Source organism: Gossypium hirsutum, chromosome D11, assembly GCF_007990345.1.
Source record: "Gossypium hirsutum isolate 1008001.06 chromosome D11, Gossypium_hirsutum_v2.1, whole genome shotgun sequence".
NCBI lineage: Eukaryota > Viridiplantae > Streptophyta > Magnoliopsida > Malvales > Malvaceae > Gossypium > Gossypium hirsutum.
In genome coordinates this window covers 364,940-391,057 of record NC_053447.1, presented here as the reverse complement: position 1 = coordinate 391,057, position 26,118 = coordinate 364,940, and the positions used below count along the sequence as shown (strand labels likewise).

The following is a 26,118-nucleotide window of genomic DNA, read 5'->3' as shown; positions in this document are numbered from 1 at the left end:
TAAATCCAAAATTCCTTATTTTCGTTATACACAGATTCATATTGATCTGAGTATGAATATATTCGTGCATATTTAATGAGTAATTTAATGTGATTGTTGATTTTTTCTCTAAGGAAAAGGAGTTCACCATCCATAAATCGACAGCTTTAGGGTTTTAGTGTTCTAAAAACAAACCCTGCAGAGTAGGTTCAGTGTAGTTCTGCTAAAAAAAAAATCAAATTCCAAAAAACCACAAAAATTTAACTACAATGAGACTCAAGCAAGAAGATATATTTCTCAATAACAACACCAATAAGTAAGTTTTTCCTTTCATATCTGAATTATTTAACGAAATATAATTTGATTTGGATTAATTTGTCTTTTGTTTCTTGGGAAACACCTATAGCTTATACGTGTCTGAGATACCAGTGGACAAGCAAAAGCTTGCTGCTCCAATAAAATCGGTTGTTGACAAGTTTCAGGTTCTCCCTGAGTTTTTAAAGGTGATTTGATGTTAATTTGGCATATATTTTATGTGAAAGTGTTTATATTATTTAACTGAATTATGAAATTTGGGCTTTTTTTTTCTTACTATAGGTTAGAGGGTTAGTGAAGCAGCACTTAGATTCATTTAATTATTTCGTTAATACTGGAATCAAGAAGGTTGTTAGTGCCAACGACCGGATTGTATCCCATATTGACCCCGCTATTTACCTCAGGTTTGAAAGTATTTTTGTTTATGTTTTTGGTTATGATTTCTATAAAATATATTTTGCCAACTTGCCGATGTCGGCTCTTGTTGTTATTCTGTTTTTGTGTGTATTGTGTGTGTGAAGCAAAATGTAATATTTTTTTTTAAACAAAGACGAAGGCATTGGGTCTTATGCATTCAAGTTTGAGACCTATAATTTGTAATTATATGTGTAGGTCTCCGAGTCTCGTCTGGATGGTTGCCATGGATAGGTCTTAGTCAGTGAGTTTGTTGGCTTTAGTTTGGATTGTATTGATTTTTAGTCTATTTGTGATGCAATGGTTTATTCTGCATTGTGATTACTTAGACAGTCTATATGCAGTAGCTTGATACTTGTGATTATTCAGACTTGTATTCCTACTTTCATTGTATTGTTATTGTTACACTTAAAAAAAAAACCAAAAACAAAAGAAAGGTTCTTTTGGAATGATCACGTGCTACATTTAATTTTTGTACATAATAGTTAATTTCGGATGTGTTATTGCTTAACTATTTGCTCAGTTGTAATCAAATATGAGGAATTTTCTTTTTAGTAACATTTTTTTATGGAAAAAACAGCAAGTGGTCTGATTTGTATTTGGATTTTCTTTCTATGCTCTAATTCAACAGTATCTTGTGTTGCTGTGCAGGTTTAATGATGTTAGAATTGGTAATCCCTCCATGACGACTTATGAAAAAATAAATCCCCATACATGCCGCCTCGCAGATATGACGTATGTACAAATGATTTCTCTAAATACATGTATAATTTTCCAGGTTGAACTATTTCATATAGGCATTAGTGGAATTGATTCTTTTTGGTGTTTTAACAACTAAAACTTTATATGGAATAGTGAGTTATACATATTCTTCTGTTTTGTCTTATTAATATGTTGTTAATTTTTAAGGTATGCTGCACCGATATTTGCCGACATAGAGTACATGCAAGAGAGTCATGGGCAGAGAACTAGACTAGAAAAGGTACACGAGATGCTTCTTTGATGTGTGTATGATGATTGATGCAGAATGGTAGGTGCTTTGGATGTATTACAAAATCTGTCCCCTGCAGAAAAATGTTGTTATTGGAAGAATGCCGATCATGTTAAGAAGTTGCCGCTGTGTGTTATATGGAAAAGACGAAGCTGAACTTGCAAGGCTTGGTTTGTGTTCATTAAACTCAAAACAATGGCTGTTGCTTTTCTAATTGTCTTCTTGTTATTATATATTTGAATTTCATTATCTTATATCAGGTGAATGCCCTCTTGATCCCGGTGGGTATTTTATTATTAATGGAGCAGAGAAGGTAATTCCGACCATCTTTCACATATCTATTGCTTTATTATTCACTTCCATGCACACCTATACACTCTCATTCACTATAACATGCTTTTAGTTGGACGGTAAGTGTCATACATAATGTTCATGATGGGCCAGAATTTTGCAGTGAAGAAGTTGGTGAATCATATATTGAATGGATGAAAATTAAAACAAAGTGGCGCTGTTCTTCTATGTTTTCTGGATTTACCTCTTGTGATCTAGTATTTTGAACGGGACCTATCAAAATGTTCTTGATTTTTCTCTGGATTGTTAGATAAGATTTTGCTAGGATGAAGTGATGATGTACATGTAGTCACCTATATAAATGTATGCCACATCCATTTGGTTTTTTCATCCTTAGAAATGTCTTATTTTTACCTTTTCATTTCAATAATGACAAGACAGCAACTTTAAAATCTAATAAGAATATGCAATTCAAATTTTATTAATTTTAGCTTAAGAATAATTCATATCATGGTTATTGGGACTTATAATAATTGTTTTAGGCTTTTCACTTTAAGCATTTGTTTTTCAGACGAGTACATTTTTATGTTCTTTATGAGTTTAAATTGTCCTAAACAGACATACTGACTGCCATATTTATTTTATACTTTTTCTTTTCAAATTCTTCTTCATTGGAACTGCATTTTATTTCTCTCTTCTCTTGGCAATCTCTTGTTTTTCAGTTATGTATATTTTTTGTTTCTTGGTACTTCTTTGTCATTGTAATGTCATGATTCTGCCAATGGCTTTCAGATGATTCCAATACGTGAACAGTGTTGGGAAGAAACCGAACAACCGAAACAAAGCGAAAGCACAACCGGTGTTCTTTCTCTCCTTATAACTCCTGTCAAAAATTATGGCAAGCACAATAGCACAAGATATGTTCTCTAGCAACCTTAATCAACCACAAATCAACTAATGCAACCACAACAAAAATAAATAGAGACACCGATATTTTTACGTGGAAAACCCCTCTAAATTAAGGGTAAAAACCACGGGACTTTAGAGTCCGATAAAGAGCTCCACTATCATCAAATGTTCAATTACAAGATCACAATATCAAGCCTACAACAAGCATTCAACTCCGACAAGGCTAACAACATGTAATCTTTAGCAAAAGAGAGAAAAATGAGAGAACATCACCAAAAACGTAGCTGCTGAAAAATGGGTATTTCCGACGCTACAAGACTCGGATGAAAAATCCGACCGTACAAAGTCAAGAACACCTTATCACCTAGCTGCTGTCCAAAAATCAGCTCAATCGAACCACGGATGGACCTTCGATCGAGAAGTTGATCACTGCTGCACCAAGCTTGAAAAACTGATTTTTTTTCTTTCTCTCTTTCTCTCTGTTTTTCTTTAGCTCTCTCTCTGCCGAAAAAAAAAAATCTGCCCATTCCCTGTTAATAAGCCAAAAAGAATTGGCTTTTGACAAAAAAACAAAAGAAAAAGGAAGGCAAAACATTTGTGCCAGAAAATATGGGTTTCCCACATAGTGGGACCCATACCCAACAAATCTCCCCCTCCAACTATGTGGGGAATGCCTCCATACCGGAGGTCAAACAACATGCTTCAAATTTTCCTCTTGGTAAGGCCTTCGTCAACATATCAGCACCATTATCATTAGTGTGTATCTTCTCAAGCTCTAACAGCTTAGCTTCAAGAACATCTCGTATCCAATGGTACCTCACATCAATATGCTTAGATCTAGCATGAAAAGTTGAGTTCTTACCAAGATGAATAGCACTCTGGCTATCACAGTACAGGACATACTTCTCCTGAGTAAAACCAAGCTCATGCACAAACTTCTTCATCCAAAGCATCTCCTTACACGCTTCGGTTGCTGCAATGAACTCTGATTCGGTGGTGGACAATGCAACACACTTTTGCAGTCTCGATTGCCATGCCACAGCTCCCCCTGCATAAGTGATTAAGTAACCTGAAGTAGATCTCCTCGAGTCAATGTCTCCGGCCATGTCTGAATCTGTATACCCAACAAGAACAGGTTTCTCATTGCCGAAACAAAGTTTCATGTTGGAAGTGCCACGAAGATATCTCATAATCCACTTCACTGCATTCCAATGCTCTCTGCCTGGATTAGAAAGAAACCGACTAACTGTACCAACGGCATAAGCCAAGTCTGGTCTCGTGCAAACCATTGCGTACATCAAACTACCCACGGCTGAAGAGTAAGGAATTTTCTGCATCTCTTCCTTCTCCTTTTCTGTGGAAGGACTATGCTTAACACTCAATCTAAAGTGCATAGCAAAGGGAGTATTCACCGCTTTAGCTTTGTCCATACTAAACCTTTGAAGTACTTTCTCAATGTACCTCTCTTGTGATAACCATAATTTCTTGGCCTTTCTATCACGTGTCAGTCTTATGCCAAGAATTTGCTTTGCTGGCCCCAAATCCTTCATTGCAAAGGATTTACTCAACTCTTGTTTCAACTTCTCAATTCTAGAAGCATTCTGACCAACAATAAGCATATCATCAACATAGAGCAAAAGAATAATAAAATCATCACCAGAGAATCTCTTAACAAACACACAATGATCAGAAGTAGTCTTCTTGTAGCCTTGCTCCCCCATAACAGACTCAAACTTCTTGTACCATTGCCTTGGAGCTTGCTTCAAACCATACAAGCTCTTCTTCAATCTGCACACATAGTCCTCTTTCCCTTGTGCAACAAAACCCTCTGGCTGCTCCATGTAAAGCTCTTCTTCCAAGTCACCATGAAGAAAAGCAGTTTTCACATCCATTTGTTCAACCTCTAGGTCATAACAAGCTGCCAAACTCAGTATAGTTCTGATAGAGGACATCTTCACAACCGGAGAAAATATTTCTTCAAAATCAACCCCCTTTTTCTGAGTATAACCCTTGACGACCAATCTAGCTTTGTATCGTGGAGATGAAGACTTCTCTTCTTGCTTCAACCTGTAAACCCACCGATTCTTCAAAGCTCTTTTGCCCTTAGGCAGTTTCACCAATTCAAAAGTATGGTTCTCATGCAATGATTGAAGTTCGCCTTTCATCGCTTCAACCCACTGATCTTTGCATTCACTCTCCATAGCCTCTTCATAACATTCAGGTTCTCCCCCGTCAGTCAAAAGAACATATTCATCAGGAGAATACCTGACAGAAGATCGTCGATCTCTAGAAGACCTTCGAAGTGGAACTGCTGGTGGAGCTATAGGTGCTTGTTGTTGATCATTCACAACATCATCCATGGGAGTATCAAAGTCACCTATAGTCTGATGGTCACCACTAACATCACCATGCACATCATCCTGGATAGGATCTGGTGAAGAGTCTAGGGGAACCGGATTCACATCGATCAAGTCACCACTACCTTGTGAATCCACTTTCTCCGTTTTATCAATGTCATCAATGGTCTGATCCTCAATGAAGACAACATCTCTGCTTCTCACGAGTTTCTTCTGAACTGGATCATAGAGTCTATAACCAAACTCACCATCTAGACCATAACCAATAAAAATGCATTGTCGAGCCTTGGCATCCAACTTGGATCTTTCATCCTTTGGAACATGAACAAATGCTTTACAACCGAACACACGTAGGTGATCATATGACACGTCTTTACCAAACCAAACTCTATCTGGCACATCACCTTTCAAAGGAACACTAGGAGACAGATTTATCACATGTGTCACTGTATTCAAAGCTTCAGCCCAAAACGATCTTGGTAACTTTGCATCTGACAACAAACATCTGACTCTCTCAATCAATGTTCGGTTCATTCTTTCAGCTAACCCATTTAACTGTGGAGTCTTTGGTGGTGTTCTCTGATGTCTGATTCCCTGTCGCAGACAATACTCATGAAACGACCCTGTGTACTCGCCACCATTATCAGTACGAATGCACTTCAACTTTTTCCCAGTTTCCCTTTCAACTGATGCTTGAAACTGTTTAAACACCTCAAAGACTTGATTTTTAGACTTCAAAGTGTAAACCCATAGCTTTCTTGAACAATCATCAATGAAAGTCACAAAGTAAAGTGCACCACCATGTGATCTTACTTTTATCGGACCACAAACATCTGAATGGACCAACTCTAGCAACTCTGATTTCCTATGAGGAGGATGGCTTCTAAATGAAACTCTTTTCTGCTTTCCTACTAGACAATGAGCACAATTCTTCAGTGTAGCATTCTTTAAACCCGAAAGTTGATTCTTCTTCGCTAAACAGCTAAGCCCCTTCTCACTCATGTGACTGAGTCGTTTATGCCACAACTCAGTTGAGTTGTCATTCAGTGTCACATTCACCGTCTCTCGAGAAGTCAAAGCTTGCATCAAGTACAAATTTGAGCTCTTCTTTCCTCGAGCCACAACCAAGGAGCCTTTAGTCAGCTTCCACTGCCCTTCACTGAAGGTGTTACAGAATCCCTCATCATCAAGCTTTCCTGCAGAAATCAAATTCAAACGGACATCCGGTGCATGTCTGACATCCTTGAGAGTTAACTTTGTTCCATTGTTACTTACCAAGCTAACATCTCCCATACCAATAACCGAAACCAAACCATCATTACCCATCTTCAATACCCCAAAATCACCAGGAGTATAAGATGTGAAGAATTCCTTCCTCGACGTGACATGAAGTGATGCACCAGTATCAATCACCCAACTAGTCTCGTCGCATGCTAGGTTGACCAAATTCTCATCACAAATAACTAACAGATCTTCACGAGTAACAGTAGCAACACGCTCGAATTTTTCATCGTCATTCCGATCGTGTTTATCACCACCACCTTTGTTCTCTTTCTTCCACTTGAAGCAATATTTCTTGATATGACCTTTCTTACCACAATGATGACACTCAAGATTCTTGTATCTCGATCTTGACTTGCTTCGGCTTTTATCTCTACCCTTTCCATCTTTGTCTCTGTTTCTCCCCCTGTTCTCGATAACCAACACCTCGGACTGTGATGTAGAACCCTGAGATCTTCTTCTAACCTCTTCATTCAACACACCACTCTTAGCCAAATCCAAAGTAATAATACCCTGTGGGGCAGAATTAATGAGTGAGACTCGAAAGGTCTCCCAAGAGTCTGGTAGAGTAGCAAGCAACCAAAGTCCTAAAATCTCGTCATCAAATTTGACACCCATACCAAGCAACTGATTCATCATACTCTGAAATTCACTAACATGGTCAGCTATAGACATTCCTTCTTTATATTTCAGCGCCATCATTTTCTTCAGCAAAAATAACTTGTTATTGCCCGACCTCGAAGCATACAAGCTTTCAAGCTTCTCCCACAATGTTCGAGCATGTGTCTCCTGATCAATGTGATTGTAAACATTTTCTTCAACAAATTGCCGAATAAAGCCACACACTTGTTGATGCTCAAATTCCCATTCTTCATCACTTTTCGAATCGGGTTTTTGAGTAGTAAAGACCGGAAGATGCAAAGCCTTCACAAACAACAAGTCCTTCATTTTATTCCGCCAAAGTTGATAATTTGTGCCATTCAACATAATCATCTTGCTCGTATTAATTTCCATAATTATCTGACACAATAACCAAGCTCTGGTACCAGTTTGTTGGGAAGAAACCGAACAACCGAAACAAAGCGAAAGCACAACCGGTGTTCTTTCTCTCCTTATAACTCCTGTCAAAAATTATGGCAAGCACAATAGCACAAGATATGTTCTCTAGCAACCTTAATCAACCACAAATCAACTAATGCAACCACAACAAAAATAAATAGAGACACCGATATTTTTACGTGGAAAACCCCTCTAAATTAAGGGTAAAAACCACGGGACTTTAGAGTCCGATAAAGAGCTCCACTATCATCAAATGTTCAATTACAAGATCACAATATCAAGCCTACAACAAGCATTCAACTCCGACAAGGCTAACAACATGTAATCTTTAGCAAAAGAGAGAAAAATGAGAGAACATCACCAAAAACGTAGCTGCTGAAAAATGGGTATTTCCGACGCTACAAGACTCGGATGAAAAATCCGACCGTACAAAGTCAAGAACACCTTATCACCTAGCTGCTGTCCAAAAATCAGCTCAATCGAACCACGGATGGACCTTCGATCGAGAAGTTGATCACTGCTGCACCAAGCTTGAAAAACTGATTTTTTTCTTTCTCTCTTTCTCTCTGTTTTTCTTTAGCTCTCTCTCTGCCGAAAAAAAAAAATCTGCCCATTCCCTGTTAATAAGCCAAAAAGAATTGGCTTTTGACAAAAAAACAAAAGAAAAAGGAAGGCAAAACATTTGTGCCAGAAAATATGGGTTTCCCACATAGTGGGACCCATACCCAACAAACAGCTAGCCAAGAATAGGATAATTATTGATGCAGACAACAAGGGAAAGTGAGTTGTCTTTCAAATTTTTATGTCTTGCTGACAATTGACCGCTCCGCTCCCTTATCATGTGCATTACTAGAATTTCCTTGGTTCCATATATAACTCCGCTTTTAAAAATTTATCGTCGGTTGTAGAAGTGTGTAAGGTAGGAGGTTAAAGTTTTGCTCCTCTAGTTGTTCTTAAAGTCATAGTGTAATTTGTCATATATTTTATTGCTTACTAATGATTATACAAACAATCACAGGCTTTCTTAGCAATAACTAATTAACATTGGTCTAGCTTCTGGTCATTTAGCATCACTGCTTGTTGGAAATTTGTTTTGAAGTTCATGGAATGATTAATAAGGGAACAATGACTTCTATTGATGCAGTGCAAGTTTAGCATGTAAAACTTTATATTGCTTTATTATTATTATTATTATTATGTGTGCAAAACATGAAGTATTTATGCATTCACTTTGGCATACAGGATGAGCTAAATCTTGTTATGGACTTATTGTGTCAACTTGGGACTGCAATATTTTTATTGACATATCTACTTGTTTGATACATCATACAACTATCTTCAGCCATATTAGTTTAGCTGTCATTTTGTTACAGTAGTTTCCTTTCCTATCAATTTTCCTACCATTGCATTGTTCTAATTTATGTCAGTTCTACTTGATCCTTGAATTTTACTCATGGAATATCGTCCCTTTACTTTTTTTTTTTTTGCTCTCTGCCCCCAGTGTAACGGCAACTGTAACAAGCATATCGGAAACAATAAAAAGCCGAACAGTTATTCAGATGGACAAAGAGAAGATATATTTGTTACTCAACCAATTTGTGAAAAAGGTCTTGTTGCATCTTACTTTCTCTTCTAAGTTTCCTTGTTTTTTTCCTGAAGAGTTATTCATGTTGCACTCTTAAACCTTAGTTTGACTCAGTATTGTTTTCTCATAGATCCCTATTATGGTGGTCATGAAAGCAATGGGGATGGAGAGTGATCAAGAGGTTATCCAAATGGTTGGTGCTGATCCTTGTTATAGTGCTCTTCTTTTACCTTCTATAGAGGTAAGCTATATGGTTAAGGATATGAACCTGTTCATATTTTGTTTATTTAAAAGAACGGTAATAGCTTCCTGAAATGTCTTTTGCAAATGGCTTGCATGCTATAGACGTAAGAGACTTGGCAGTGGGATTAATTTCTCAACTCCTGTGGAGATCTTATGTGGATAATGGTGGGATTCTTTAGCTGTCTCACGATTTCTCAAGGAAATTGAAAAGTTTCTCATGCTAAGTTACTCAGACTCGGGTGTGAGTGTCAAACAAGGGTATGTGTTTGACATGGTTATATTCAATCTTTTAAAGGTTTCCATGTATTTGGTGGGCCCTTTGAGGATCACCTCCCCATTCCCATGTCTTGTTAAGCGCATGGGTATTTCTAGAAAAAATGAATAGTCGGAGCAACATAGCTCTCAAGTCCACCCTCAACTATAAAAAGTCACATTCGTTTGTAATTATGCTCAATTTAAATTTCTGAAATGAATCATATCTCATCCGTTTTCCATATCATTTCCTTGGTGATATTTTTTGTGTTCTTATAATTTTTCACAAGCACATCCATTCTAAAACCTGCACTTTGTACATATCAATCCCTTTCTACGCAATGTCATTGAATGTTCGGTAATGTGTCTATCAGTTTTGGCATTTCGTTGAACCCTGTTTCAACTCCTATCTAGATCAGATGTGTCCTACCTTGGTAATGTGTACTGCTTCTAAGGCCATGGTTATTGCATACGAACACCTCACTAACTAATTTAACCAACTACCTTTTGTGACCTGTTTTATGATTTGTTCTTTAAGCATTGACGTCATAAAAATTATCTGCGTCTATTATTTCAATTTTGTAACATGGTGTGCGCCTTCAGGCCTGTTTAAAATATTTTTAAACATTGTATTCTCGGCCATTCTAGAGTTATTCTTGTCTTTACATGGCGCCGCTTCCCTAATTTATTTATTTGTTCCTTTTCAGGAATGTGCACGTATTGACATATATACCCAAGAACAAGCATTGGCGTACCTTGATACGAAGGTTCAATACTCTTTGGTTAGTTTGTGAAAAAACTTATGAATTTAGCTTTTAATATCTAGATTTTAGTGCACTACACGGAATTGGAAGGTGATTTAGATGTTTTTATGTTAATTTTATTTAATTTTAGTCTTATCAGCTTTACAAACAGAAATGGTGTATAACTATTGCATTTTAGTCTTAATTTCGTTTGTAGGTTTTCCTTTTGCTATACATTCGTTGCTTTTGTACGAATATGTATACACACATATATCATATTCATTTTTGTTTCATTACTTCTGGTTGTTTCAAAATTTCAATTTGATTGCTTTCTTTTGCAGAAAACTCAGGTCTTCCTCCTCAGTCTTTCTCTGGATAAATAGCCGTGTTTGCATTATTGCACATATAGATGTGATTGAGAGCTTTCACCAATGAAAAAGAAAAAAATAAGGTACTATGCTGCTAGCATTGTTTTTGTAATTTATGCTAACGAGATAGTTTATTTATTTATTGCAGGAACTGGGAGCTTTTTTGATCCTTCGAGACATCTTTCTTGCCAATGTTCCAGTAGGTTTTGTTTTAGTTTTCAAAATTCAATGGCAGCATTTTGACATCGACAATTGTTTTACATATTTCCCCCTTCATTTAGGTGCGTTGCAATAATTTTCGTCCAAAATGCTTGTATGTTGCGGTTATGCTGAGAAGGATGCTGGAGGCAACATTAAATAAGCATGCAATGGATGACAAGGTATTATTTACTTGGCAGTCTTTCAATCTACTCATTTAGAACTCCAAAGATATACTCTCAACTTTACTTTAACTACTTCTCAAAGTTGCTACCGTGTTATCTTTAGTCTTCTCGGTCATATTGCTTTATAACAATTTTCTAGTCTAACCAAGGTCACCTCTAAGCAAAGAGAAAGCCAGATACCCTTAAGATAAAAGGTGTTTTGTATGAAGGGTTGCATTGCACATTGATTTATGATTTTTATCTCAAGGAATTGGCTCATCCTTCAGATAACTGCGCTGCTTATTGTCTTTTTTCCATGTTTGTCTTTCCAAGGCAAATCAGTTGCAGTGTGTCATAGATCCTAGCTGTTCTTGTGGAAACATGAAAGTTGATGAATATTTTAATATACGTAAGCTTACTTGTGCTGGCCATTTAAATGGTTTTCCTTTGTTTTTTAGGATTATGTGGGGAACAAGCATCTCGAGCTATCAGGACAATTAATCTCTCTTCTTTTTGAAGTATTATTCATAATTATGCTTTTTTCTCAAAACCTTATTTATTTTCCTGTGTGGCTCTCAATGTTACCCACCGTCCCTTTTTGACTTGTTAATGTAACAGGATTTGTTCAAGCAGACGATTAAAAAGGTTGGAGAGAATATTGATAAAGCCCTAGCAGCGATCAGCAGATCTAGGGCTTTAGACCCTTCGCGGGTAAGTAGCAGAATCAGTATGTTTAAGCCAAGTGCTTTTCCATGTGCCAATGTGCTTACTAATGATCTATGAAGCAGCACAGTGTCTGACACAGACACACCGGGATATGTACGGGATACGGCAAAAGTATAAAAAAAAAAAATTAGGACATGGTCGAACTTGGTCTAGACACTTGGACAGAGGATTTCTATGATTGAAAAATCAGAATAAGTGGTAGAAAATCTTAGTTTTAAACTCAATGAGTGACTGACGGTGATAATGGCGGTGCTTTGTCCGGTTTTGTGCTGTGTTTGTATTGTATCGCACCCATATTAGATGTCCGTGATTCATAGCTAATGATTATTTAAACAATAAGGATTTCTTAGAAAATAACTAATTAAAATTGGTCTAGCTTCTGGTAATTTAGCATCACTGCTTGTTGGAAATATGTTTTGAAGCTCATGGAATGATTAATAATGAAACAATGACTTTTATTGATGCAGTGCAATTTTAGTTTGTAAAACTTTATATTGCTTTATTAATTAATAAGGAAACAATGACTTTTATTGATGCAGTTCAATTTGAGCAAAACATAGAGTATTTATGCATTCATTTTGGCATACAGGATGAGCAAAATCCTGTCATGGACTTATTGTTTCAACTTGGGACTGTAATATCTTTGTTGACATTTCTACTCGGTTGATACATCATGGATCTATCTTCAGCCATATTAGTTCAGCTGTCACTTTGTTCTAGTTAATTTATGTCAGTTCTGCTTGATCCTTCCATTATAACCTAGATTTTGTCTCTCTCTCTTGAATTGTAGCTTTTGTGTGAGCTTGACATCATTAGTAAAGGCCTTCAATGGACCCTTTCTACTGGAAACCTTCGTATCAATCGGTTCAGAATGCAGAGTAAAGGCGTGACACAGGTATTTATTATCCTCTTAGCTGGTTTCTATTTATCCATTTTTCACCTGTATTTTCTTAGTACAACAGAAACTGATGGAAAATCTTTCACTGATAGATTCTGGGGAGGATGTCCTTTATTGGAACTTTGGGCTTTATGACAAAAGTCTCACAACAGTTTGATAAGTCTCGGAAAGTAAGTGGACCCAGGGCCTTGCATCCTAGCCAGGTGAGTGTGATGTCTGCGGTTGCATTCAAAATACTTTAATATGGATTATTTAGGAATTGTTACTTAAGCTTTTGCAGTCTGTTACTGTTTTCTGTATATTTATTTATTTTCTTAGTTCTTTTCTCTTCCTTTAACTTCTATAGTGGGGAATGCTTTGCCCTTGTGATACTCCAGAGGGCGAAGGTTGTGGACTGACTAAAAACTTGGCCCTAACGACTCATGTTACAACTGACGAGGACGAGGGTCCATTGATTTCTTTGGTATGTACTTACTTGAAATTGCATTTGTCTGTGAAGTCGTTGTCATAGGAATAACATCATTCTAAAGCAATTAGCGAGGAGATATTTCCTGTTGATATGAGACAAGTCTTTGGTCCTAAAATATGGAAGTTCTTATTTGCTATGGGAAATCCGTTGAGTAAGGGATGTTTTCAGTATGGTTCAGATTCTAGTACCTTGTCAACTCTAACCACTTCAAGCTTCTATGTTTCTTATTTCGGGATGGTTACTTGGTCCGTAGTTTCATCACATTAAATAATTTCTAATCAAACTAGAAAAATATCTGTGTAGCTTAAAGCAATTTGATATAAAGAAAACTTTTCTTTCCGAGGAGTAATATATATTGCTTGAAATACTTTGACGGAAAAAAAATACTATGGGATGGAGCTCTAGCATGTTGAATATTTACTATGAGAAAAGAACCAAAAAACAATTGATGTATATTTTCGACTTTTTTAACCTGCTTTTGAAGTTAGCACGTATAAGGAGGGATTTGATCATAAAATAGGAAAGAAATTCAAGAGTAGTGCTTGGATATCTTTTCTTGGTGCAAAGAAGGTCCTATCTTGGGGATTGGGGAAGGGTTTCAAAATACTGGGATATAAACACCAGACTTTCTCAGATGCCATCTCTTAAGGTGATTGCATGAACCAACTAAGGTATGCTTCGAGTTTGGAAGGCTTAGAGTTTTATATCTAAGTTAAAATTGAAAGGAAAGAAAAGCGTAGTAATGATTTGATTGTTGACAGTGGAAGGAGACAGTGACAAGTGCTGTGGATGACCAATTTGGAATTAAAAAAGAAAAGAAAAGAGAAGAAAAGAAAAGAAAAACCTAATTTGGAGAGGATGAACTGTAAGGTCAAGAATAGTACAAAGAATAAAGAAAAAAAGAAGAAGAATTAAATTAACTTCAAAAGAATAAAGTAGCGGGTATCAAGATTGATTGTAGTTAAAATTAGTAATAACTAATATGTTATTTCACACATTTGTTTTATTATTGTAATTATTTAATTGATAGGATCAATAAGAAGAAAATATCATAATATTTTTCATACAAGGTTAATTCATGGCTATTATATTGCTATTGAATCTGTCATTTTTGTTCTACGATCAGAAAAATTGTCAGAATTCTTGTTGGCATTTTATTTACAATCTAAAGATTATTTATTAATTTGATTTGGTTTTATTATTATAATCAATGAAGATATTAAAATTTAATCTATTATTTCAATAACTTAAGGCATTATATTTGGTTAGATATTTCAGTCATTACTTCAACTTGTTTGTAACTAAATTTAGAAACAAAACTCGAGGAAGATAGTTATTTTGCATCTCAGTTCTAACTGACGCATCCAATGGCTTAGTCCTTATCTATTGCCTAGTGATATTATTATCCTGCCTATGTTCACATTTTAAATTCATTGTATTGTTTCTATTGTAGTGCTATTGCTTGGGGGTTGAAGACATGGAGCTACTATCAGGAGAAGAGCTTCATACGCCAAATTCATTCCTGGTTATGTTAAATGGGCTGATTCTTGGCAAACATAGAAGGCCACAGGTGCTTTTGGTGTTCATTTGATGCCTAAAACATTGATATACATATATGAAAGTCTCTCAATTCAACTGAAATATAATTTGAAACTGGTTTAGACTCTTGGACAGATGGTTTTTCTCTTTGATGCTAGGTTTAAGGCCATACTCCCTAAAGAAGGAAAAAGAAAAAAAAATGAAGATGGTGCTAAGAAGTTTATATCAGTAAAAATTTATATATTAATATCCAAAGTCAGCTCATCAACTTTAATCTAAATCTATAGCTGTCTGTTACCTATGTAATGCTTCTTTTTGTGCTTGATTTAAAGCTATGCCCTTCAGAAAAATTTTGAGATAACAAATTTTTCCTTGCTACCTTTATAGTTGTATCTGCTTGCATTAAATCACTGTTGTGTACTAGTGCGTAGATGCGACTATGTGTTGATGATCTTTCTTACAGATTTTTTTCCCAACTAGTACCTTCCTAAGTTAATAAGGATATAATTCCTGTTTGTATGAAACTCTGGGGTTTTCCTCTGCTTTAGAGATCTGCCAAACAGCCTTTGCCATTTGTAATAGCTGAAATTAAGCTTTTAAATCCCCAGAGCTTAGGTTTTTGACAAGAGTTAAGTGAAAAAAGAAGCTGTTACGAACTTATAGTAAGAATTTTTGAACGATGAGAAAGAAGTCTTCGTTTTTTCAAATATTTTGATATCACTTTTTAATAATGCTCTACTTCAAAATCATTCTCTATTGCAGCATCAGCTAGTCCTTTGTTGCTCCGATTCTTCATTTTCTTAATGTGTTTGTGTTTGTCACCTGTTTCCAAGGCTATTTAGAAATTTGTATGTGGATATGCACCTCCAAGAATCCTCTAAATATATGGAAAAACTTAAAAAAAAAAATTTAACATACTCATCTAAGTCCTCTAAATGTATGATAGCATGTTCATTGCCCTGATTTGTTAGGACAAAAAACTTGGTATTATGTCATTATATAGCATCTTTTTTTCAGGTTGGAAGGTATCCTTTGATTGCATAGCATTCTAAAACCTTCTCTATTTTGTTTAAACCACTTCTTGATATGAACAACATTTTCTTTTAGTGTTTTAGCAATTATTTTATACTCTGAAATAAAAGGATTTGGAACTTCCTGATCGTTCTTCAATTCCTAGACGTGCATACTTGTTTTGTAAAATTTATGCATATATTTAGTAACTTTGTTCCACCAGTCTAATAATGTCTCTCCCCTCTATGTAGCATTTTGCTAATGCTCTGAGAAAGCTACGAAGAGCTGGCAAAATTGGTGAGTTTGTGAGCGTCTTCGTAAATGAAAAGCAGGTAAAATTTTCTTCCACTTAAAAGCTATGTAACTATTTTGTGTGTCATTGTATAATTTTTCCTTCAGTTTGCATAACTATGCTTTCTGTAGTCTTAATCACCTAATATACAAACTAAGGCCAAGATCAACTTTCAAATGCATCTAGGTAGTCTTAAGCAGAAGAATTATGATTTTAGCTCATGTTTGGAATAAAAACCGTTATGTTTTCTAGTTTATAAAGATTGGTTATTTGTTTTGCTGTCCTCTCTTTTGCTTTTTGATCTAACAATAATTAATGCACTCATCTGTTTTTGTGGGCTGTACTGGTTGCTGATCCAGAAAGTAATAGACAGGAGTCAAGCCCAATGTTGATCTTGTAGTTAGCTTGTTTTTTCAAAGAAATGGCTCTTAGGTAGTTTTGACAATTTATTATGTTCTTTATCATCTACTTCTTGTAAGATCTCGTATGAGTGATTGTTGCATTTTTGTTTGTGGGATAGTTCCCCATCTGTAACTCTGTATCCATGCAAAAGGTGATTTAATGGTGGGTTCAAGAGAATCCTTTAAGCTGCAGTTCTTTTGTGAATCTTCAGTGTAACAAGTCTGGTTGATCTCTTTCTTGCTTTAATATCGTCCCTGGTAGAAGCTTCTGTATTAAAATTTGGGTTGCCATATCATTTCTATTACATGGCATTGTTGTTACCCATGTGTATGTCTCATGTCTGTGTAGTTTAAAATTTTCAAAACTTATATTTTAGAGGGTAATTTCAGGAATTTAAAATAAATGGCCTGTGAATAGATGTTTAAATCCTCACCTATCATGGGAAGTTGAATAAATAACAACTATACAGTAGAAAGTGTAGAAGATAAATCAGTTTATCTCAGTAATTATGCGATGGGATTCTTTACAGAGAAGCTGTGGGGTGTATGCTCAAAAACTAGCTTTAAGATGGAGAAGAAAAAGAATTGTGGTTGATTTCTTTTTCAAATGCCAGCTTCGCCACATAGTTACATGATGTATACATGCATATGCACGCATGAACTCACATATATTAAAGCTAAATCCCACTGTGTCCATGGTCTAATCTAATCCCTTTTAAATTGTGGTGTTCCTGTCTCCATATGTGGTTATATTTTTTTTCTATGATCTTTTTTTAAAATTGGACTAGGCTGCAGGTATGACTGGTAGTTTTCATCGTTCCAGTTTTTATTTTAAATATTTACTGATTCTTGAGATTTGAAATTGTTGATCAGAGGTGTGTGTATATTTCTTCCGATGGAGGTCGAGTTTGTCGACCATTGGTAATAGTTGACAAGGGAATATCGAGGATCAAAGAACACCATATGAAGGAGTTGCTGGTAAGAGTTATGCTTCCTATTTTATCCAAAGAGAATAATCTTGGTTGAAAACTAATTCTAAATTTTGTGCTTATCAAGGATGGAGTCTGTACTTTTAATGACTTTTTAGGTGATGGATTAGTTGAGTATCTTGATGTCAACGAGGAGAACAATGCTTTGGTTTGTTTCCCCTGATGTTTTAAAGGTTTTTAATTCAGTTGTTACAATTTATATATTTGACTTTTGGAAACATGATTCTCTGTTTTTAGATTGCTTTGTACGAGGGAGAGGTTACACCTGAAACTACTCATATTGAGATAGAGCCTTTCACAATCTTAGGTGTTAATGCTGGGTTGATTCCGTATCCTCATCATAATCAGTCACCAAGAAATACCTATCAGGTTTTTTACATCACTTTCTGATATCTTGAACATGACATAACTGTGAACGGTAATTTTTGCTCTTATCATCTCCAAATTTTTCTTCTGTATTTGTAGTGTGCAATGGGGAAGCAAGCAATGGGAAATATTGCATATAACCAGGCAAGCAGTATTATTTGCTATTCTGTTGATATTTTTTTTCCCTGCTTTTGAGCAAAGAGTCCTTGTATTTCACAAAATACAGTTGCTTGAATTCAAGATAAAATTTATGAAGTTTTCATTAGTCTGATATCACTCTTCAAGTTATATATTATGCTTACGTTAAAATGATTAAATAATCTGATATCACTTTGTGCAAGTTATATGCTCACACACACATAAAATCTGAAAGATGACTCATGTTTTCTGTGAAATATCTATCTTAAACTAGAGATGGGCATTTGCCTTAAGTATTTGAGGCAGAGGGCATTTGCCTTAAGTATTTATGTTTACGTTTTTTTTGTCAGTTTCTATCTTCTTAAATTTCTACAGGATTTCCATCATGGAACTTTGTCCTTGTACTTTTATCAAAATATTCTTTCTTTGCTGAGGCAGTCTCTTTTGTGCTGTAGTTATGTCGGATGGACACATTACTTAATATATTGGTGTATCCTCAGAGGCCTTTAGTGACAACAAGGACAATTGAACTGGTTAGTAGTCTGTATATTGTAGAGCATGATCACAACATTTTGTCCCTTAAATTTGCTGCCTTTGCTTTCAGGTTGGATATGATAAGCTTGGAGCTGGTCAGAATGCAACTGTTGCAGTCATGAGTTGCAGTGGTTATGACATAGAGGATGCTATTGTCATGAACAAGGCTTCTCTAGACCGTGGTTTTGGGCGTTGTATTGTGATGAAAAAGTATGCAACTTTTTCACATTTGTAATATTCTGATAGAACATTCTAATCTTTCATGGCTTAGCAATCACATGTTCTCTTCCACATTCTATGTTGAGCAGGTATTCTAACATTATTCAGAAATCTCGAACTGGTGCATCCGACAGTATTCTTAGGCCACAGAGAACCGGACCTGGTTCCGAGAGGATGCAGGCAATGCCTTACTTTATTCCTGACTGCATGATTAAATTCTTGCATTGTCAAATTACTGGTTTTTTAAGCATTTTTTATTTGATGAAATTACATACTTCTTTTAATTACTCACCATTACTATTATATCAATATATATATTTGTAACTGAAGAATTTTGAAATTGTAATCTTGTATATCATATTTGATGAAATTCCAAAGTCATATATATATATAAATATACAAAGTGACTAAAAAAAATGAAAAATTCTTAACTGTAAGCCTAAGAATTTGTCATCAGGAGTCCATCAATTGTCTTATGCAGCAGTCACTTAGTCACTTAATGTTAACGTATGCCCCCTTCCAAAGTTGAGCCATAGCAGTCTAGGATTCTGTTTGTTGTAAAATTCCTCCTATCAAAAGATGGCATTTTTAAAACATATACACTTGGAGCCTTTTCATTAAAAGGGATAGCTTTTGTAATAGAACCCTCTAAAATTTTTATTTTCTTACTGAATGGGTCTACTGGTAGTTGACGGAGGAAGTTATATATTTTCTGTAGTTGTAGAAAACATTATTAGGAGTCTAGGACTGTATCATGTCTTGATTCTTGGCTCACAAAACAGCTTAAAGTTGCATACTTTGTAGCTAAGTTACTTTGACTCAGTTGTAAGTGTTGGATATGGATGTGTTTGGCACAGTTATGTTCAGTTTTTCTGAATTTTTCCATGAATACGGAGGATCCTTAACTAGATCAATAACATCTACATGAAAATGCCTTTGAAGAAAAGTTTTTTCTGCTCAGTCGGCAACTGGTAAATGGTGCACAATTGTCTTTGATTTTTGATGTGGTTCCCCTTTAGATTAAGTTGTTAAAAAAACATTTTGCATGTCCAAAGATAGCAAAGGCAATATTAATAGGCAATATTAATGGCTCAATCAGTTTTAATTTCCAATTGTGAAAATATATCTGCTATCTTGTAATATCTTCCTAAAGCCGCTTCTGTCTGCCTCCAGTGGATTCCTTTACATATAAAAATAGATCCTTTTTGTGATTTCCATCAAATTTCAATTGTGAAGTTCTTTGTGTAGATATTAGATGATGATGGAATTGCTGCTCCTGGGGAGATTATTAGACCAAATGACATCCTTCTTAATAAGGTCTCTATTCATACAAGAGGGATTCCAATATCTTCAGAACCTCTACTGGATAGGTTAGTTTAATTTCTGGCCGGTTCTGTTGTTGTTCTTTTGTTGTTGTGAAAAATTTCTTACCAATTTTCAATTTGCAGTGCTTGTAGACCTGCAAAGCAACTGTATAAAGGTCCTGAAGGAGAGTCTTGTGTACTGGATAGAGTTGCTCTTAGCTCTGATCAGAATGGAAATTTATCAATAAAATTTTTAATACGCCACACACGTCGACCTGAAGTAGGCAATATTGATTTGGCTTCATTATCTAATATTTTTCCTTGGAAAACCAGGGTTGACTTTGTTTCCTTTTTGTTGCTCTTTTGCTATGTATTCGCTCAGCTTGGTGACAAATTTAGTAGCAGACATGGCCAGAAAGGTGTCTGCGGCATTATCATTCAGCAGGAAGATCTCCCCTTCTCAGAGCGTGGCATTTGCCCCGATTTAATTATGAATCCTCATGGTTTTCCAAGGTAATATCTTATATTTTAGTTAAAAAATGTTATGATCCGAATGTCTAGAATCTCAGGCATTTACCGCTACAGTCTTTCTGTAGCTCCTGTTGGCTATAAAAGACAGTTTCTTGGTCTGGTAAACACCTGAGAAAGCGTTCTCTTACAAATATTTCTGTTGCATTATCCATGAACAACCATTTCTGTGATTCTGTCACTTTCTTTTCTCATTGAGACATGTTCTTATGCATGAACAACTAAATAACACCATGGGTCGATTTAAGCATGATTTTCTCTCCCCACCTTGGTAAAAGGAAAAAGAAAAGAGGCTAGTCAGTCATTTCCATAAATCAAGCTTCATTTGTGGGCTGTACCTTCCAAATGGTTATGCAAGTAACATATAGCATCAATCTACATGTCCAATTAAGATGCCTAAACAGAAATGTTGAAATTAGAAACACCTATAATTCCAAGGGCAATCAACGGGAAAGCATACCATTGAATACGGTATGAAATTCCCTTAATTGATAGAGATCCTTGATTCTAGGGATCTTTTTATTATAACTTCACAAAACAAAGAAATCTTATTCTGTTAGCTACTAAATTATTTTTATTTATGGTATTAAGTTGCTAGCACAGTAAGCTTTCAACTCGTTGCTTGACTCATATTTATGATATATATTTTTTTTTGTTAGTCGAATGACTGTAGGCAAGATGATAGAACTTCTTGGAGGCAAAGCTGGAGTTTCATGTGGTAGGTTCCACTATGGTAGTGCTTTCGGGGAGCCTAGTGGTCATTCGGATAAGGTTGAAACTATAAGGTTACTTGCTGCCTTCCTTTCCTAAACCCTCCTCCTCTAATGTATCATTGCAAGCATAGCAAATTTATCATATCCTCTCTAACTTTTTCAGTGAAACCCTCATCAAGCACGGTTTCTGTTACAATGGCAAGGACTTCATTTATTCAGGTTTTGCAGCTTAGTATCCTTCCTCCTCTCCCCTTTTCTTGAAACTTGGAGCCTACTGCAGGTGTCAAGATTACTAACTTCCTATTTCAAATGATGCATTGTGAATATGTCTACGCTTTGATTATAACAAGGAGACAAGAACTAGAGTTTCAAACCAATTTTTTTAAGAAGTCACAAATAGTTCAAATGGTTGGTTAGAGAATAAAATTGAGAGCTATCTCTATTGGCACCTCGTCTTCAGTGATGTGGACTCATCTGTTGCGGTATCATTGACAAACTGACAATAAGTTGTGGTACAATATGAATGTCTAAATTTATGATTGCTTGCCGATATTAATGCCTAATTGCTTATATGATTATGGATGATATACACAGAAGAGTAAAACAGAATCTAGAATTGAAACTGAAGATTAGAGAGTGGGGCCTAAAAAATGCAACTATGTTTTCTAAAAGCAGGCCTTGCCTTCAAAGAATTTGAATTCCCTTGCGATTGCAGCGCACAAAATTATTTTTAGAATAGTGGTACTGCTTTTCTTATGTTTTGTGATGTTTCAGGAAGATGATCTGCAGTCAATATCATTGAATAAACCTAGTTTTTTAGGTCCTTGATGTGAAATATTTAGTCACTGATATGTACTTCCAAATCTTAGTAGAATCAGAAATGACCAATTCCTCAGGATTTTTGCCACTGAACTTAGAAGAATGGAGTAGAAATGATCTTAATGTCATAATCTGATAGGAAGCAGAATAAAGCTATTACTCGGACCCGTTTGTGAGTGTCGGGCATGAGATGTGTCCTAGATGTGTATGTTCCAACTATTTCTAAAATGTTCATGTTTCTGGAGGTTCCTTGGGGGATCATATCTCGGTGCTAAAGCTGTTCATGGGCTGGGCTGTGTTTAGGGCCTTGGATGTTCAGGTCTTAGCCCAGCCCACATTTTAAATAGGCATTTTTTTGTCCAAGCCCATTTTTTAGGTCAAATATTTTTGCTATAACCCTCTCAAATTTTGTGTGGGCCTTAGGGTTTGGGCAGATAGCTTAACCCATGAACCGGTTTACTTAATACCCATGTCCGGATATGTATCCAACATGCGTGTCAGAGCCAGATGCTTCAAGAGCATTAAAAAGTTGGAGTAACATAAGAAGAAAGTGTAAACTTTACCGTTACGTTGATTCTGTATTACTTTTTGTTTCACCTTCCCGGATTGACTTGTGATCTTGGATTATTCATTGAGATGCTGGAAACATATTATTTCTCTGTTCCAGTTTTTCATTATATTAATATAGGTTGTTAATACAATTTCATCCTAATATCTGTGCAAACTTTCTTCAGGTATTACGGGTTTTCCATTACAAGCTTATATTTTTATGGGACCAATTTACTACCAGAAGTTAAAGCATATGGTTAGATTTTAACCTTTTCATTAATTTCTGAGGAAAGACTTTTATGGATTGCTAATGCTGTGTCTATCATAGAACTGAAGCCATGGAACAACTATAATTCCTCCCGCATTTACTTTCTCCCCATTAAGCTGAACACCAATTTATACCACGCTACGTGGCTATGTTTGAATACCATTTCAAATAGCAGTGACTATAGTTCTGTTCTTTAAAAATAGCCTGTTCATTGTCTCTCTTATCAGATATCATCATTCATTTTCTGTTCTTGTATTTAACGTCTTTGTTAGGCAAGTAAAGTACCTTGATGTTAATAGTGCCTCACGAGAATATTTTTGTTCTGCAATGTTGCTTTGACATGTTAATGTGATATTGAGGCTTAGTATGCGTGGCATTTCATATTTATCTAGCTTACCTGATGGTTGTCTAATACTTGCATATTTTCCTTTCTAAATGCGATATGCCCATTAGGTCCTTGATAAAATGCATGCCAGAGGTAATGGGCCTCGAGTTATGTTAACTAGACAGCCTACAGAAGGGAGAACTCGAAAAGGAGGTTATTTTTCTCACAGATAGATGATATTCTTTCATGAATTTTACCTTAAGAAGTATTAAATGTTCTAATAACTGTGGGCTAGTGTATGTTTTCTCCACAGGGTTGCGATTAGGAGAAATGGAACGTGATTGTCTAATTGCTTATGGTGCCAGTATGTTGATTTATGAGCGAATGATGTTATCCAGCGATCCATATGATGTCCAGGTATTTGATTATGGTTTTGGTGGATGTGAATTATGTTATTGGATTCTACGTGCATGTGCTGTTCATGATTTGTTTTGAATTATGGAGCATTGGATTGGAATGTTAAGTTTTACTGATTGAGAAATAGCAGCAAAAATAATGCTTAAGGTACTTAGCATATATTGTAATATTTTCCACACGTAATTCACTTAAGAAGTTAAATCCAGCATCAAACCACTTCCGGATATAACCACTCAAAAGTTTGCCTTTGTGCGTACTTGAATTCTATCTAGTCTCTTAAGCCCAGAGGTTGCAAAAGTCTCTTGCTTTTTCTAGTCTGGAAAACCCAGAGTAAAATTCTCGTTGATGTTGCTCATATTAATCGTTGTAGTTCACAAATAGCTGTTATTTTCATATTTCTTGACATTGATTTAATTATTACGCTTGAATATTTTTTATCTATAATTTTCCGGTGATGGGGCCCATGAGGCCTTGGCACAGCTGCGAAAGGGTGAGGGTCCGGGTTGAGTTTCACCTTATGTAAATTTGTACTTTGTAATGGTTCGGATGTAATATCTTTGTTATGGTGCTTTCTTTTTACAATTTTACTGCTCGATTGGAATCAGCTTCAATCTCATAATAACCATCTTTTGACACAGGTTTGCCGAAAATGTGGTTTGATAGGATACTACAGCCATAAGCTGAAAATTGGGTTTTGTCCTTCATGTAAAATTGGAGAAAATGTTTCTAGCATGAAACTACCATACGCATGCAAGCTTTTAATCCAGGTAGAGTTTGGCAAACATTTTTGTTATACAAATGACATGTTTGAAAGTATCACGCCGCACTCTGACCTACTCAAATAAAATATGGGGTTTTTTTTCTTAAAAAAAAGTAGAATGCTTACTGAAATCGAAGGGCATTTGTTTATTGAGCGTCTTTGTTCTATAATGCTTGTCGATGCATATGGCACTTGTTAGTACCACTCCTGAACACATGTAGTCGAAAGGCATGCATTTCATCTATGTTACTTGGAGTTTGATTAAGTCAGATACGGGTACGTTCAACTCTTTGAATGTTTTTTTCATGGTCTTTTGTGGAATTTAAAGAAAAGTGAAGAATTTCATATGAGATGAAGCTATGTACTTTTGTTTGTTTGTTGAAGGGTTGTATTAGTTATGTCCAACAATGATACAAATACAGATATTGGTTGTCATTCAATTTGGTTTCTGAATAAAAACATGTTAAAGGAGATATAGGAGGTTAATATTGTTTCTAAAGTCATGTCACATTTAATAAGAATACTTTTCAGTTCCATTGTCTTTTTTTGGCTTCTGTACTATTTTTCTTTTCTTATGCATTCATTGCTTTTTTTCCCCTGTTACCTAACATCTGTCCCATTTCATGTCATTTTTCAGGAACTCCAGTCAATGAATATCGTTCCGCGTTTAAAACTAGTGGAGCCTTAATTTGATTATATGTTTGGATTATTTTAGGTTCTTATTTATCCCAGTATAATTTGAAAATATGACTGTTTCAATTACTTTAAAAAGATTGTACCCGATACAAAATAGATGAAAAATGACTTGTTCAAACTTTTATTTGCATATATACATATATGAAAAAATCATGTATTCTAGCCTATTTTATGTTCTGATTGGAGAGAGCTTGAATGAAATATAATTATTGCCTCTTAAATGGTACCGACACCTGTTGGTTGCGGTCCTAAATTTTATAGGGAATAATATTTAGAGCTCATGAGTCGACCATCTCCTTTTACATGATTTGTTGTACGGAGAAACTGTCTTAAATTTTATTTTTTAATGTTTTCATGAAATTTAATAATTTAACTTATTTAATTATTGCATTCTAGTTAACTAAAATTATGGTTTGAATTAAATAATTTACCTCAGGTTTGTATTAAGTAATTCAATTTGATCCGTCCACTGGTTGTTCAACTTGTATCGAAGAAGAAATCTTGAGCTATTATCCAACTTAAGGTATTTTATAATCTTAAAATACCTTACCACCTTGACAATTGTAGGATACTTTTCCTCTCCTATCTATTTTTTCCTTGTCAATTTTAATTTATTAAACACAGAAAAGCCATTAATGGTTATAAAATGAATTACGAATTTTCTTTAATCATTATCTTTTGTAAAATAAAACACAAATTTCGGATGAATTGTACTTTGATTTTTCCATGTATCATCCTCCTTGCAAAACAACTGTAGAAGACACCGTCCACTTCTCTTTTGTTACCTGACCTGTTCATTTTTAATTCCCCTTCCAATCTTCATGTTCGTCTTAACCTCCTTTCTATATTAATTAAATACCGTTTACTTTGTCTTTCTTCAACCTATGAATTAATGATTTGCCTTAACCCCCTTTTATATTAATTAATTACCATTCACTTTGTCTTTCTTCAACTTGCGAATTAATGATTCTTTTTGGGGAAGGGTTAATTGGTACCAGTGAAAGCAGC

General features: G+C 35.4%; 1 protein-coding gene across 4 annotated transcripts; it reads left to right on the top strand.

Moving 5' to 3' along the window:
• The first annotated feature begins 37 nt into the window (after nt 1-37).
• On the top strand, nt 38-25,275 carry LOC107904671 (DNA-directed RNA polymerase III subunit 2). 4 transcript variants are annotated; one of them, XM_041105371.1, is made up of 39 exons: nt 38-295; nt 386-482; nt 577-698; nt 1,360-1,443; nt 1,618-1,690; nt 1,779-1,869; nt 1,960-2,012; nt 2,783-2,798; nt 8,328-8,376; nt 9,098-9,203; nt 9,312-9,422; nt 10,384-10,443; nt 10,761-10,769; nt 10,936-10,986; nt 11,069-11,167; nt 11,608-11,667; nt 11,768-11,860; nt 12,666-12,770; nt 12,866-12,976; nt 13,120-13,236; nt 14,696-14,812; nt 16,044-16,124; nt 17,359-17,463; nt 17,542-17,622; nt 17,712-17,843; nt 17,940-17,984; nt 18,434-18,511; nt 18,583-18,722; nt 18,821-18,911; nt 19,980-20,101; nt 20,180-20,315; nt 20,418-20,548; nt 21,223-21,348; nt 21,440-21,495; nt 22,830-22,900; nt 23,366-23,450; nt 23,551-23,654; nt 24,293-24,421; nt 25,052-25,275. In XM_041105371.1, exons 1-39 carry the CDS (start codon nt 249-251, stop codon nt 25,100-25,102), a joined length of 3,435 nt encoding a protein of 1,144 aa, XP_040961305.1. In that variant the 5' UTR covers nt 38-248; the 3' UTR covers nt 25,103-25,275. The 4 variants fall into 4 exon arrangements, 3 of the variants coding, with proteins under 3 accessions (XP_040961305.1, XP_040961304.1, XP_040961306.1); XM_041105370.1 differs by having other exon boundaries at nt 10,384-10,458; XR_005920899.1 differs by lacking the exons at nt 23,551-23,654; nt 24,293-24,421; nt 25,052-25,275 and adding an exon at nt 21,627-21,788 and having other exon boundaries at nt 10,384-10,458.
• The last annotated feature ends 843 nt before the right edge of the window (nt 25,276-26,118 follow it).

Excerpts from the sequence above, each read along its gene's own strand:
- LOC107904671 (XM_041105370.1), top strand. The coding sequence starts at position 249 with ATGAGACTCAAGCAAGAAGATATATTTCTCAATAACAACACCAATAA. Across the intron at positions 9,423-10,383 it reads TTCTTTTACCTTCTATAGAG|GAATGTGCACGTATTGACAT; the intron begins GTAAGCTATATG and ends GTTCCTTTTCAG. Across the intron at positions 20,102-20,179 it reads TCAGAACCTCTACTGGATAG|TGCTTGTAGACCTGCAAAGC; the intron begins GTTAGTTTAATT and ends TTCAATTTGCAG.